The 13,747-nt window shown below is 41.3% G+C and overlaps 1 protein-coding gene and 1 long non-coding RNA gene across 6 annotated transcripts in view; one reads left to right on the top strand and one right to left on the bottom strand.

Annotated features, from left to right (window-relative positions):
- Positions 1–4,560: 4,560 nt before the first annotated feature.
- LOC134633711 (uncharacterized) lies at positions 4,561–6,670 on the bottom strand. Its single transcript, XR_010094778.1, has 3 exons — positions 6,563–6,670; positions 5,918–6,004; positions 4,561–4,627 (listed from the first exon to the last, which is right to left on the bottom strand). It is a non-coding gene; the product is annotated as an uncharacterized LOC134633711 (long non-coding RNA).
- The window catches only part of sdk2b (sidekick cell adhesion molecule 2b), a 266,359-nt gene continuing 259,241 nt past the window's right edge, over positions 6,630–13,747 (top strand). For all 5 annotated transcript variants that reach the window (XM_063482694.1, XM_063482695.1, XM_063482692.1 and 2 more), the window contains exon 1: positions 6,630–7,496. In XM_063482694.1, coding sequence (XP_063338764.1) covers positions 7,358–7,496 — 139 coding nt within the window. In that variant the 5' untranslated portion in view covers positions 6,630–7,357. The remainder of the gene's footprint in view (positions 7,497–13,747) is intronic.

Below are 13,747 nucleotides of genomic sequence, written 5' to 3'. Positions count from 1 at the left end.
AAAGGTAGTAGCTGCATGAATAGGTGGCACACGCTGGCCATGAGGACAAGTAGGCATTTTTATAAGATAAGGTACAAAAATAGTGCGTCAACATGTGGAAAACCTTAAACAGTTAAAATATGAATTAAAAAATTCCAAAACAAGAAAAGTGCCTGACCAACTGATCTCAGTGAAGACTTAGTCACAGCAAATACATTTTTAAAAAAGGAAGTAAAATGTTCTTCAAAGAAAACCTCATGCAAATCTTCTCTTTCAGGACACCTTATCATCTGACACCGGGCCCTCTCTCAGGTCAGAGAAGGAAAACTGAAATAAAACTCCAGCAGCTGAGTGCCCTCCACTGCCTTCAACACTGTGGGGGTGTGTGGGTCAAGACTCCATCATGGAGTCCAGAGTAGCATACTGCCGTTGCAGGAGAGCTGGGCAGCGAGTGCCTTTTCTGGCTCCAGGCTCAGTGACACATGCATTGACCTAAACACATATCAGTGGGTGGAAAAACATCAATGCTTTATCTGATGTAGGTGCCCAAGGTTTTATGTTTTCACCAATTATAGCTCAGCATTGACTGATGTTTGATCCAATATGTACACATGTCAGTGTAGCCATGTGGTTATTTTTTGGTTAGTACTGTATTTTTCATATATAAATATAAGTTCATGTGATCAGATTCGACATTATAGAAGAGTTGTCATATAAGGACGAAGGCACAGATGGTGTCAGTGTTTGGAATCTGTTCAATACAGTGCATGTTTTATACAGAAGGTTTGGGTAATAATTAGAGTTTGGATAGAACTGAACCAAACCCCCAAAAAGATGAACATTTAGATTGCTACATTTAGCAAAGTTCTGTTATATTAATTTTAGTAAGCCCGTAATGAAACTGAAACAAAAATACATGGGTGCTGTGCCTCTGTGGCATATGTAATGGTTGTAATGATTGTTTTTCTGAACATTCTGAAGTGATTAATGTGTTCTTGCAATTTTTAACAGCATATATTCAACAACATATATACATTTTGTTTAAAATGAGCTCAAGTCAAGATGGCAACCAAACAAAATGTAATCTCCAATAAAGACTAATGTGTGTCAGCCGTGGTTAATAAGCATGCAGTCCTTGTAAAAGATGGGTTACTTTCAAGGTTTCGATATCCCCTTCTGAAAAAGGGTGGACCATTATTTTGGATCCACAGGATGAACAGCATTGACTGACAATGTTTATTGTACATCTTCTTTTTCTCCCGCTAGGAGTCGCCACCGCAGCTCATCTCCCTCCATCTTACCTTATCCCTTATCCTATCCTCCTCCCTGGCAGCTCCATATTCAACATCCTTTGTCCAGTATGTCCCTCCTCTTCACATGTTTGAACCAACTCAGCCTTGCCTCTCTGACTTTGTCTCCAAACTGCTCAACCTGAGCTGTCTGGCATATTCCTGTCTAATCTTGTCTCAATACCATCTTGTAAATCTTCTCTTTCACTCTTGCTTGCTACCTTTCTGTCACAAATCACCCCAGATACTCGTCTCCACCTACTCCACCTTGTCTATACTCTCGCCTTCACCTGACATTTAAACTTTTCTATCTTCATTACCTCTACTCCTTGCATGTTCACTTTTCCACCTGTCTCACTCACACACAAATTATATCTTGTTTCTACTGACTTTTATTCCTCTCCTCTCCAGAACATACCTCCACATCTCCTGACTCTCAGACTCTCTCTTCCATCTGCACTCTACTCTTATTACAGATCACAATGTCATCTGCAAACATCATAATCAATGAGTCAATGAGACTCTTGCTTGACCTAATCTGTCAACCTGTCTATCACCACTGCAGACAAGAAGGCACTCAGAGCCAGTTCCCGATGTAATCCCACCTCTACCTTGATCTCTTTTGGCACCCAATCACATACTTTCTCAATCCACAAAGACACAGTGCAACTTTCTGACCTTCTCTGTACTTCTCTATCTACACTTAAAGCAAACATCATATCTGTAGTGCTCTGTATCAGCATGAATCCATGCAGCTGGTCACTGATCGCCACCTCTTTTTTTAACCCAGCTTCAACAACTCTTTCACACATCTTTATGGTATGCCTCATCAATGTTATGCCCCATTTGCTACAGATCTGCACAAAACCTTTGTTCTTGAATACTGGAACCAATAGACTATTGTATAGTGCTCTATTCCTCAGACATCTTGTCACTATAAAGATTATTTTAAACAATCTGGTTAAAAAGTCTACTGCCCTCTCTGTGGGGATTGCAAAAAAGAAAACAAAAAACAAACAAACAAAAAAACCCCACAAAGTTTGCTCAACAAGGTACTTTTTTATTCTTAAGTGTAGCAACTGCTACAAGGTTATTTGCAAAGCTGATGTGAATACAACCATATTCTATATATTTTTAAATAAAGGTAGATGACATTATACTCTAAGGCATGCTATCTTTAGGGGGAGATTTTGGGTGAACCAACCATGTAAACTGATGTTACTCAGAGCTTACTCTCTTGAGAGCGTGAGAGTGAGAAAGGGAGCAAAGCGCATATGTGAATCAGAGGCTGATGCAGTCAACTGCAATCTTTTCACGGGTGCTGCGTGATTATATCCATAAACTAAGCAAGAAAACCACAAAACATTCAGGCATTTTAGTAGATGTGGAAGATATGAAGCAGTGCAGGGCAGGGGAGGTGGTGTATTTCCTGTAAGGCAGGAGATATTAATTTATAAGCAGGAAAATCAAAAACAACAAACAGACTAATATTTTGTTAGCACACTTCACCTGTTCCCTGTGTTTGTACCTCAAACCACTTCTCTGCCTGAGACAGTTCTCTGCTTCTTTTTTCTCTCTTTCACAAGTTCCACACCTACGTTTTTTACCTTTCTTTTTGCGTTGCAAGCCTTCCTTTGCCAAGGTTGGCGCAGCTCTGCTTTACATATTTCTTTTCCATATTGACCATCTGTCTCACACAAACAGCTTTTTGAATGATCTCTCTCTCTCACTAATGAATACTATCGGATTTCTTTTCTTTTACTCCTCTCCATCTGCGAAGATGCCTATGATTAAAGATTCTTACATAAATTAGAATGACTTTTTTTTTTTAAATGTTAGTTGTTTTAAAGAAATGCAATGCAATGTTACCCTTTTTGCCTCCACATCTTGACTTGTAAATGTGATAGATAGATATCACAACCTTTGCAGTAATGTACCAATGAAAATTTCACTCAAGGGTAGCAGTTTATTTATTAAGCATAGTGAGCCCAGGATGTCATTATTCTATGAGAACGGTAATTAGACTGCAAGGTTGTTTGACTGCGGTAGGTGGTACATGCATATGAATTTCATCTCTGAACTCATTAAAATATTTATATACTCTCTGTGTGTGCGTGTGTGTCAAAAAAAAAAAAAAATAAACGACATGTAGTTTGAGTACAACTAAGACTGCTTACAGTCAAGTTCCTAAAGATTCCAAGAGTTTAACTGGCCTGAACCTAAATGAACATAATAATTCATCTAAACTATTCTGTTCTCTATACTGTGTTTCTTTGACTGGGGTGGTTCAGATGGTCAGCATGGCCTTCCTCTATCAGAGAGAAATTTTGACAGATCTTTATTGTAATTGGCCTCAGAGGTAATAAGAAACACTCATCACCCCATTGGTCTCCCGCTGTGCTTGCATTCCCATTATCCCCCACTTGTTCCAGTTCATTAAACCTCTAGCAAGACTGGCCAGAGTGGTGCAGGAGAGGATGGAGCTTTCCTTTTGGTTAAGAAGATCCATATTCCTTTGATGCCTATCCAAGCTCTAACTGACAGAGAAATATTAATGGTGTGAGAAATGTTTGATAAATAGTTGTAAACCCTTTAAAGACCTGGATCTGCTGCTCTACTTTTTTTCTTACGTGTCATCATTTTACAAGCTATATTATCCCATACGAAAATATTGTTGGAGGTTAATGAATTCAGTAGTCCTCTCCAGTTATCACTGGGGTTAGTTCTATATCAGGACAGCAGAGTAGGAAACGTTTGTGTGTGTGTGTGGAGGAGGAGGTGGAGTTCAGGGACCTTTCTGAAACATTCAAGAGTCTTCCCTCCAGCCTATCTTCCTCTTGGATTTCTGACCTCTCTCTTTCCATCTGGGCATAATAGAAAATTCCTCTGATATCACTTCACTTTTTAAGCTTTTGCTGTGTTTTTTTCCATCTATATGTAGTCATGCTTTTCAAGTTCTTACCAAATGCAGGTGAAAGTCAGAACTGCCAGTCAGACTTTTGGTCTAAGCAAACAGCAATGCCTTTTGTCATTCAAAGATGTCTCTCCATCTCTTTTTTTCTTTTAATGTGCTGCTCTCCTTAAGGCCTCCGAAAAGGGAGGTGGAAATTTTAGCTTAGAGCCTGTCTTTTATTTTGCTCATTGAAATGAAATTAAAAGGGTGGTCAATGCTGCACTTCACACTCAAAGGTTCAGATTGAAATAGGTAACAAAAAATGTGCTCTTTGATAAGCTAAAGGTGTGAATACATCACCAAAAATAACCCAAAACTTACCATTGGGGGTTTTTTTTAAAATGTGTTTTAAAGGCATTTTGCTCCCAATCATGCATTTCATCACTTGAAATAATGTCCAATCATTCTGCAAAACAAAAAATGAATGAAAATCAGTTGTGAGGAACAATGGTAAGACACACACACACACACACACTTGTTTTCATATCTTAGTGAGGACATTGCATTGACATAATGCTTCCCAAGCCGCTTACCCTAACCATCAAAAATGAATGCCTTATCGTAACCCTCAGCCTAAACCTAACCACACCTAATTGTAACCCTGACAGTGAAACCACACTTTGAGCCTCGAAAATGCCTTCAAACTAATGGGGACGGACATTTTTCCCCATAAGTGACTGTTGGTCCCCACAAGTATAGTAGCATGCCAATTTTCTGTCCTCACAAAGCTGTCTCAACATGTACACACACACACACACACACACACACACACACACACACACACACACACACACACACACACACGCATGCATTTGAGAACTTGCAATGATACCAATTTGGTCATTAAGAGAAAATCGAATGCATTTTCTCCACTTACTGAACATTTTTTATTCTTTTCTAACTCCCTTTTCAAAAATGCCATTTAACTGTGTGTTTTAAACGTTGGTATAACTTGAAATTACTGCACCTGACTAACTCTTGATCATCATTACCAGTTGCATGGTTACTACTTGGGCTAGTTAAAAAGAACATGTCTCATTCTGAAGTGAGTACAGCTTGCACTAAGCTACTTTAGCACCTGTGATCACAGCTAGCCGTTGCTCAACAACACCAGGAGCTAACACCTGGCATTGTTGGCATCTGCAGGGAAAGGAGGGGTGCGGGGTGGACACACACACACAGACACAAACGCACAAACAAATGGATTACCACTTGTCTGCAGAAAGCTATGGCTCAAAATACTGTGTCCAGGGATTTTCAAAATTACCCTCTTGCTGAGTTCAGTCACAGTAAATACTTGAAAAATCATAACTGGTTTCCTGAGATGCCCTAAGGCTGGCCAGGGAAGCACTCCATCTTGATTTTCATGATGGTAACTCTCCTATTATTAACTTTGTGCAAGGTATCGCATTTTTGAATAAGAAGGAGAAAGCCAAAAGGAAGCTGAAACTCTTGTGCGGAAATAGCAGAAGCTATTATCATGGTGCATTATTTCCAAGCTGCCCTGTGGTGGCTTAGATGGGCCTCGCCATTTGTAAAAAAACGAAACAAAACATAACAAACACTAAGCACTCCTGTTTTCTCCTGGCAAGGCACTGTCATTTTCAGGACATGAACATTTGCTCAGTCAGGCTCTCTCATTCTCTTCCTTGACTTCCACTTTACTGATACTGTCATTTTGGAAACATTTGCTCACCAACCACCCTTCTTCTCTGCTCTTCCTCCTTCTGTCTTCCAACGATTCTCTTCTCACACCCTCCTCCTCCTCGTCTTCCTCCTTCTCCTACACACAGAGAAGATAACATGCAGCAGTTTCAGTCTTGGCTGTGTAACGACTTAGCACACCCATTTGCGCCTTTTATATTCATGCCATGCACCTCAAATAGCACCGAGAATTACATCCTGTAGCCTCAGCGAAAAAAGGAAAAGAGCAATACAGAAAGTGCTACAAAAACATACAGTATCATAGCTCAAAGTATTAAAATGCAGCCAAAATATAAATCCCTCTAATGATACCACGGGGGATAAAAAGTACTACAAGGTCAGTAAACTCAGACACATTAGCCTATAAATCCCCGCAGAAATATCATAGTGATTTCTCCACAGGCACCCTAAGCACCACTACATTCTTGGCAGCACAAGCCGGACGCATGCTCCTTAAATCATTTTAACAAAGGACTATATTCATTCCACCTTTGTGTGATGTGGAAAGCAATAAAATCCTCTCCTGAAACCATGTGCTTGGCTGTATTGTAACAGGAGATGTGTTTTTGCGCATGGCCGCATGGTGGCATCATGCGCTGCGCTGCGCTGCTGCTGAAGCATCAGATCCCAGCGTTACCTCACGAAGAACCCGGGACTCGTCCTCATCCGAGGCACCGGCAGCCGGGCTTTCCTCTACGGCACGGCTCCCACTCTCATCCTGTGACTGCGTGCAAGTTTCTCCCCCCACCGCCCCCCATTCTCCGCTCAGCGAAGTGCTGTAGTTCTTCTCCGCTCCTGTCAAAGCAAATTGGCGACCTTGACGGTGCGCTCTGGGGAGGAACTTTACAGGGGGTGCGCTCCATTTGTGGCGCTCCTCTTCAGAAAGGAAAGGATTCGAGGAAAAGTCTGTTCTGTGCTTTGGAGAAGAAGAAAAGAGAAAGAACAAAAACACCTAAGCGCTCCGTCGGGGACAAGGCGAAGGAGGAAGTTTTTAAGTAAAGAGAAGAAGACGAAGAAAAAGAACAAACCAGCATCTCAAGGACGCACGACGTGTAAGTGGGGAAAGGTGTTCTATGAGGTGCAGCTTTCCTTCTTACAGGTGCTGCAAGAGACAGACTGTATTTGGACTTAACCTGGATTCATCTGATTGAGTTGCATCCTTCAGATAAACAAACGCGCTCTGTTTCGGTACTCCTACGGAAATATTTTACCATCAACGAGGCTCGTGGAACTACAGCGAACTTAGACTGTAAAACAAACACACAGTTTAACCGAATTTCTCCGGTCGCCACAGGCTACGGCAGAGGCTTGGTTTTGCGCTCCGAGGTCGGTGCGCTCTGCTCGACTTTAGTGGTCGCAGGTCCTCCTGACAGAGAGAATCAAGCAGCAGGCGAACGGCACCACAGCCACGGCGGGACTCGGCCACTACGGCATGCTTAAAGCTCACCGGGCACTTGTTGTCCAGTCCTCCCGGTTTGGGACCATGTTTGAGGACTCCTTTAACAGATCGATGTGGCGCGTCGCATGGATTTTATTTTTTTCCTTACTCATCCACTGCGCACAACCTCAAGGTAAGAAGAGTGCTGGATCGCCACTGTACCGATGAACCGATGAGCCATCACACCGGCCCACTGGTGTTTGTAGCTACCTGCTGTGTTAGATGTTAATATGGAACCCTTTCCGGTGTGGTGTGGCACCGGATTTTTGCAGTCTTCATCCTTTTGCACGTAGCCCACAATTTTCTCATTAGGCTTCACATCAGTGAGACGCTGAGCTCTGTTAAATGTGGCACCACTCTCACGTTTGTGCTTTAATAAACATTTAAAATAGGCTTAGTTTTTCCCCACACTTCACGTATATCAAACTTCATTGAGTTCATCCACACCGATGTGGGTGAAGTCTAGAATCTAATGAGACACATTTAAGGCTTCTCAAGTTTTCAAAAAAGACCGTTTTAACGAATACTCTGATTTATTTATTTATTTATTTATTTTATACTGCTGTTTTTTTGTTTTACAGTTTGAACATGTGTAATGAGCCCCTCTGATGTCACGTGCCATTACGAGCCAAGCTGTTAAAATGTTAAGCTGATTAATAAGTACAAAATAATTAATCACTCTTCCCCGCAGGAAACTAAACTTTGCACGGCAAACAAGCGCGGCAAAGAAATACATACATATTGAAATGCAACGATTAGAGCGGGCACACAGACGTAAAGTATCAAATGTTGAAAATTAATTGGTTTTCTGAGAATTATGCAGCCTGAGCCGAGGGAAGCACCAGCCAAGTGTGGCAGTTCACAGGGAATCGGTGGCGTTTATCTTCTTTTTTTTTATTATCTTTTTTTTCTGTTTTTCATGAGTGGTTGCCCGAGAACGACTCAAATTCTCAGCGCAATAATCCCACAAGATCTCCTGTAATATTTCTGTGGAGACTCGGTGCCCAGAAAGAGAGTCTACTGTAACCTCAGGCATTCTTCTTTTCATTTTTACCCACCTATCACAGACCTGCAAGGTGTTTTATTTTTGATGCTGTTTTGCTAAAGTCGGTTGCTTTTTTTTAACTATTCTAAAAGAAAACCTAGTTGCTCCGGGAGATTAACGTGTACATTACTGTCACTTTGATTCAAACGCACATTTAGTGGGGTCAGGAGTTTGCACCATGGGTCCTTGCTGTTGCTCCAGGGGTTCCTCGCTGAAGTAGAGCCTGGAAAATTGCTAGAAAATGAAAATGGAAACATGATGAACTTGACTGAGGGTTGTCCTCTTTCTTCACACTTCAAAGCTTCATCACACACTGCACAAAGTGGAACTCTTGTACTGTGTCTCTTCGACCTCTCATTCAGGCATGTTCAGAGTACATATGTTCAAACATATGTACTCTGAACATGGATCAGGAGACAGTGACAGTCTCAGGATGACAATCTTCTCATTCTTTGCCTTCCTCTGCTGCACCACCTCCGCTCAGGTTGTTGGGATTCAGGTACTGATGGCTCTATGAAGAGAGAGTATTGCCGCTCAAGATAAACTCTAAGCTCTTGTGGGGCTTACTCAATAATACAATGTAGGAAAGATGAATTTTAAAAAAATGTGCACACACAAACAAACAAGGCAGATATCCATCGTTCACAGGGGCATATCCCAGCGCTTGACATTTACAACAGATTGATAACTCATGTGTCCTAGGGATTAAGAGTCCTGACATTGTTGTTTCCTCTTTTTCTATAACTGCTTCTCTCCTGCTGTTTGTATCTGATTCTAGATGCTTTGCCCCACTCTTCTTTCTTTCCTTCTGAATGCTTATTTAACCAAGCAAGTTAAATAACAACACATTATTTACAGAGGTGGGCCGGGGAGAATGTTTTGCGAGTTTTTCTGTGGTTATGCACTGATGCATACAGAAATTATGCATGCATGTGACTATGTATGTTGGGGATGAAGGCTTGCAATCACTCTCACTCTCTTTCTGCTCAATCCATCCAGCAGCAGCTCTCAGATTCCATTACATAGTCACTCTTGGGTCAGAAAATGTAGGATTTAATTGGACTCTCTTCAGACCATTCAGAGTGCAGCTCGTTGAAAGTGACCCCAGTGTGGGATGCTCTCTTTCCACCCGATGATTAAAGAACATGATGAGGCAAGTAGCCTGCCTCTGGATGGACATGTCAGCCAGTGCTTGCCATATTTTAATGACCAGTCTGCTAAAACAGCTTTTTAACGATGGGAGAACAGCCTTCATCAGACCAAAGTGCTATGAAGTCTTGCTTTAGGGCTTGGTGAGCAAAGAGGGATCTTCTTTGGTCCTTTTATTTCGTACATTGTCATTCATCGTCATTGTGTGGCAGAGAAAAGAGTAAAAAAATGTCTCATTATTAAATAATGTACATCAGGATTAAACTGATGGCAAAAAATTTGCATTTAGTCCATCAGTAGTTCTGATTATATCCAAAATAGGAAAGCTCCGTGGTTTAAACAAAGACCCTTTAACTTTTAAACACCTTATTTTTGGTTACTGACACACAAGCACACTCTTTTCTTGAAATTGAATAAAAAAAGCCTTTCTGCAAACCCAGTCTGGATATTGTGTTTAAAGTGACAGTTATAAGAGCTGTCTGGTCTGTCCCACTGTTCACTCTCATTCGCTTACTGAGGTCATGCCGAGACAATGCTGGGCTCGCCTGCTGGTTTTGTCATTTCTAACATGTCTATTTTGGAGCTTTGAGCAGCAGGGGAGGACTCTATTGGAATGTCATGTTTGGCACAGACACATCGGCGTCACTCAACGTCTGCAGATTATGTTGACTAGCTACAGCTCAACTCGAGGAGCTTCGCAGGGACTTCAGGATTTCATTCTGTCAGAGGAGTGGCACTCAGATTAACATTAGTAAGCGTGGTTATGACAGGGTGCATGGCGCTACTAGGACATGGCGCAGGAATCAGCCACAACATTTTTAGAGCTGTGGTGTGTTTGTAGCTTAATGTATTGGACATGAATCTTGACACAATCATAGAAGTGCAGTGCGTCATCTCCACTTTCAATCTTAGAGGAAAGTTGATTGAAATTGTGTGAATGAAATGAGATGGTTGCCTTTTGGGAAAAGCTCTTGACTCGTTTCGATGAAACTAAAATTTCACACATTCTTATTACAAGCAACAAAAAGGGTGAATAATTGAAGTTGGTCATCAGATATTTTTAGTAACTTAATCAGTTGCTTCAGTGAAGAAGGTGAAGCTGCATTTTCAAGGGAGAAATGTTGAGATAGAGGTTTTTGCATTTTTGTTACCTTGATGTGACTCATCTTTTCCACTAAATGGTCATTGTGTGTTTTATTTGCCCACACTTGAGAAGGTAATTTCCAGCCCCTTTGGAGATAAAACTCAGACTGCAAGTGTCTGAAGCACTGTGTATATAGAGCAAGGGACACTTTAAATCAAGACTATTAATCTATTTCCCGTTACCCTTTACAGTCACCTTTGGTCTTTTGTGTATCACATTTTTATTAGTAGCAAGTACACATGTTCTTTGTAGGATTACTGAAACTTATTGTTATGGATTTGAACAAAGTTGAAGTAAGTGAATTGAGCTAAGCCAAAAAAAAAGGAAAAAAAGAATCAACTGAGATTGGACTGAGAATGATTTGTGGAGACAGAGGGGTTGAGAGAATGTCTCCAGACTACAAATGTCCTGATTTGTCACTCATCTTAATTGACAGACTGGGGATCTCTGTTTCCTTGTAGCAGCTGTGCCCTGTGAAATGATTTTCAAAGGGAAGGAGAGGGAAAAAAGCGAGGCTGTCGTAGATCCCTGCAGCCAGCACTTTGGCAAAAGGTCACAACATATCGCTTTTAGTATTCAGGGCTGGCAAGAAAACTCATGGTCAAAGTCCAGTGATAGATTTCTCAGAGGGATGTCTAGAGTTTCACTGCGCTACATTCAATAAAACAAAACTACCCACCGAAGGTCTCTAGTAGTGGCAAGTCTAAGAGAGAGGTGTAACTAAAGACCTTCTGTTTTTCTCTCTGGATAGCACTTTCAGAGCTTTTTGAAGTGGGACTTTTATTTATTGATCTTGGCCCGATTTTCCAGTACCATACAGCCAAAAAGGTTAAGAGTGGGACTATGTTATTAAATTGCCACACATAGTCTTTGGAAATTTATGACAGAGCGTGCTAATTGCTTAGATATATGTTTTTTAAAAAAAACACTTCAAAGAGAAATATAAAGAAACACTCTCTGCACACTATCAACGTGAGAAGTCTTCTGTAAACTTGTATTGCTCACAAGTGGTACTTTTGCTTGAGTCAGAGGCTATTCTTTAAATTGCACAATGAATTATTTAATTAGGATGAACAATTCTTGGTGATGTAGAACCAACAGAACATGAACTGTCACTTCCCCGGAGAATCATCGCGGAGGGAGAAGAATAGGAAGAGGAGGAAAATGATCCTGATTATGGTCGTCTGCTGTTTGATCTTTGTGACAAAATAGTGTAAAAATTGATGCGCTTAGATGGGAAAGAAAGGATGAGAGTTTAACGTGAAGTGAGGTGGCATAAAAATGGAGCCACCAACAGTGGCTCCCTTCCTAGAGGGTGCTGCAAAGTAACAATAGCAAGGAATAATCAATACCATTTCACAACTTTCTGCTCTGTGATTGCTTCCCTAAATTCCCCCATTGGCATGCAAGACACTCTCCCTTTTTTTCATTTTTAGTTCATGGAACATTGTAAGAAGTTCAGTCCTAAAATTTAAACCAGCTTCTCTCTTGGAAATAGCTATGTAACCTCAAAAAGAGGCATTTTTATTGGAAAACTGGAAATTTCAGATTATGCTATTCTAAGTGCTGTGCAGTCCAGACAGTTTGACCAGAACAAACTGAGGCAATGTTGTAGTAGCCTAATTCACAAATAGTCTCTTTAAGCCGCTGTCATTTTGCCCACTGCCTGGAACATGGCACAAAGGAGTCTGTTTGCCATGGCTGTCCTATTTGTCTTTGCATGGTTATTAATTTGGCTTCTGGGAATGGGAAAAGAGGCCACCCAGACCAGCTGGGAATTGTCAGTATACACTGAGAGAGACAAGGGTCATTGCTGAATGACTGAAAGCAATTTGAATATTTTTGTGAATCCAAAAACAGAGGGTGCACTCGTCTCCCTTTTGGCTTTAGTAGTGATGATGAGTTGGCTTCATTGTTCAGCCATATAGTCTAATTGGGGCAATGACTATACTGGATTAAACCAGCACTGCTGACTGTCTTTTTTCTCTCTGACATGTTCTTCTTTGATCATTCTGCTTTGCACTAGGCCAAGTTAGATTACCTGCACAGAAATTATTGCTCCATTTGTTCCTCGTGTTTGTGAGTGCACATTCTCATGCACAGCAGAAGTTGAAGGTGGTTTGAAGAATGTATTTGTAAAGGCTGAGCTTGTGCGTTTCGTGCACCTTTATTTACAGTTGTTAGTATTTACCCTTTGATGTACGGTATGGAGAACACTGATAGCTTACATGTTTATTGTACTTGGCTTTTCAGAAAGAACACTACAGTGTTTTTTGGTGGGGTTTTTTTTTCCTTTTGAAGCCTCTGCTCCTTTCGATCTACTGTGTGTGAGCTGGAACAATAAAGCCTCGGCATGAACAAGGTTTATGCACTGCGAATGGATTGAAGGATTTACAGTAGGGCATTCCACCTTGTTTTAATATCACTGTGCTGAAAGCATATCCTGTGTTTTTCATATTTGCTGAGGCAAGCCAAGCCACACTTGTGCACTCTCACAGCTTGTTAAATTAGCATCTGGGGGCCTTCTGTACTTCTGTGCCACACACGTGGGATTCCAGTGCACAATACCTTGTAGTGAGCATGATCGGCTCTTGCTTACGTCCTTCAAATTGGACTCCAAAAAGACTTCAACAAAATAATAAGCGGGAGGTATGAATGTGATTACAGACTTGAACTTTTCCCTCACTGTTTAAGTGGGACATTATGCACCCCGCAACAGGCAGGGGGGAGTCACAGTCAAGGCCTGTTTACCATCATCATCCCTCATCTGGCTAGATGGAAATGAGCACAGACCTTAGAGTGACACTAGCTTCAGGAGGCCCCCAAACCCAACGCACTCATGTGGATCCTTGTGTGTTTACAATTGAAATGCACTCAGATTGGCTGGAGGCTTTGGAAACCACCTATGAACCCTGTAATTGCTGTTCCCCGGGGGATGTGTTTTGTGTGAGTGTGTTTGCCGGTGAACTATGAATTTGAATGCATACATTAGCTCTATGGGCTTGTGGGTGTTCATCTGTTTACAAGCGGTGGCCAGTCTAAGCCC

This window comes from Pelmatolapia mariae, linkage group LG8, assembly GCF_036321145.2.
Source record: "Pelmatolapia mariae isolate MD_Pm_ZW linkage group LG8, Pm_UMD_F_2, whole genome shotgun sequence".
Classification (NCBI taxonomy): Eukaryota; Metazoa; Chordata; class Actinopteri; order Cichliformes; family Cichlidae; genus Pelmatolapia; species Pelmatolapia mariae.
The sequence above is the reverse complement of the archived record's forward strand: the minus strand, read 5'-3'. Positions and strand labels throughout refer to the sequence as shown.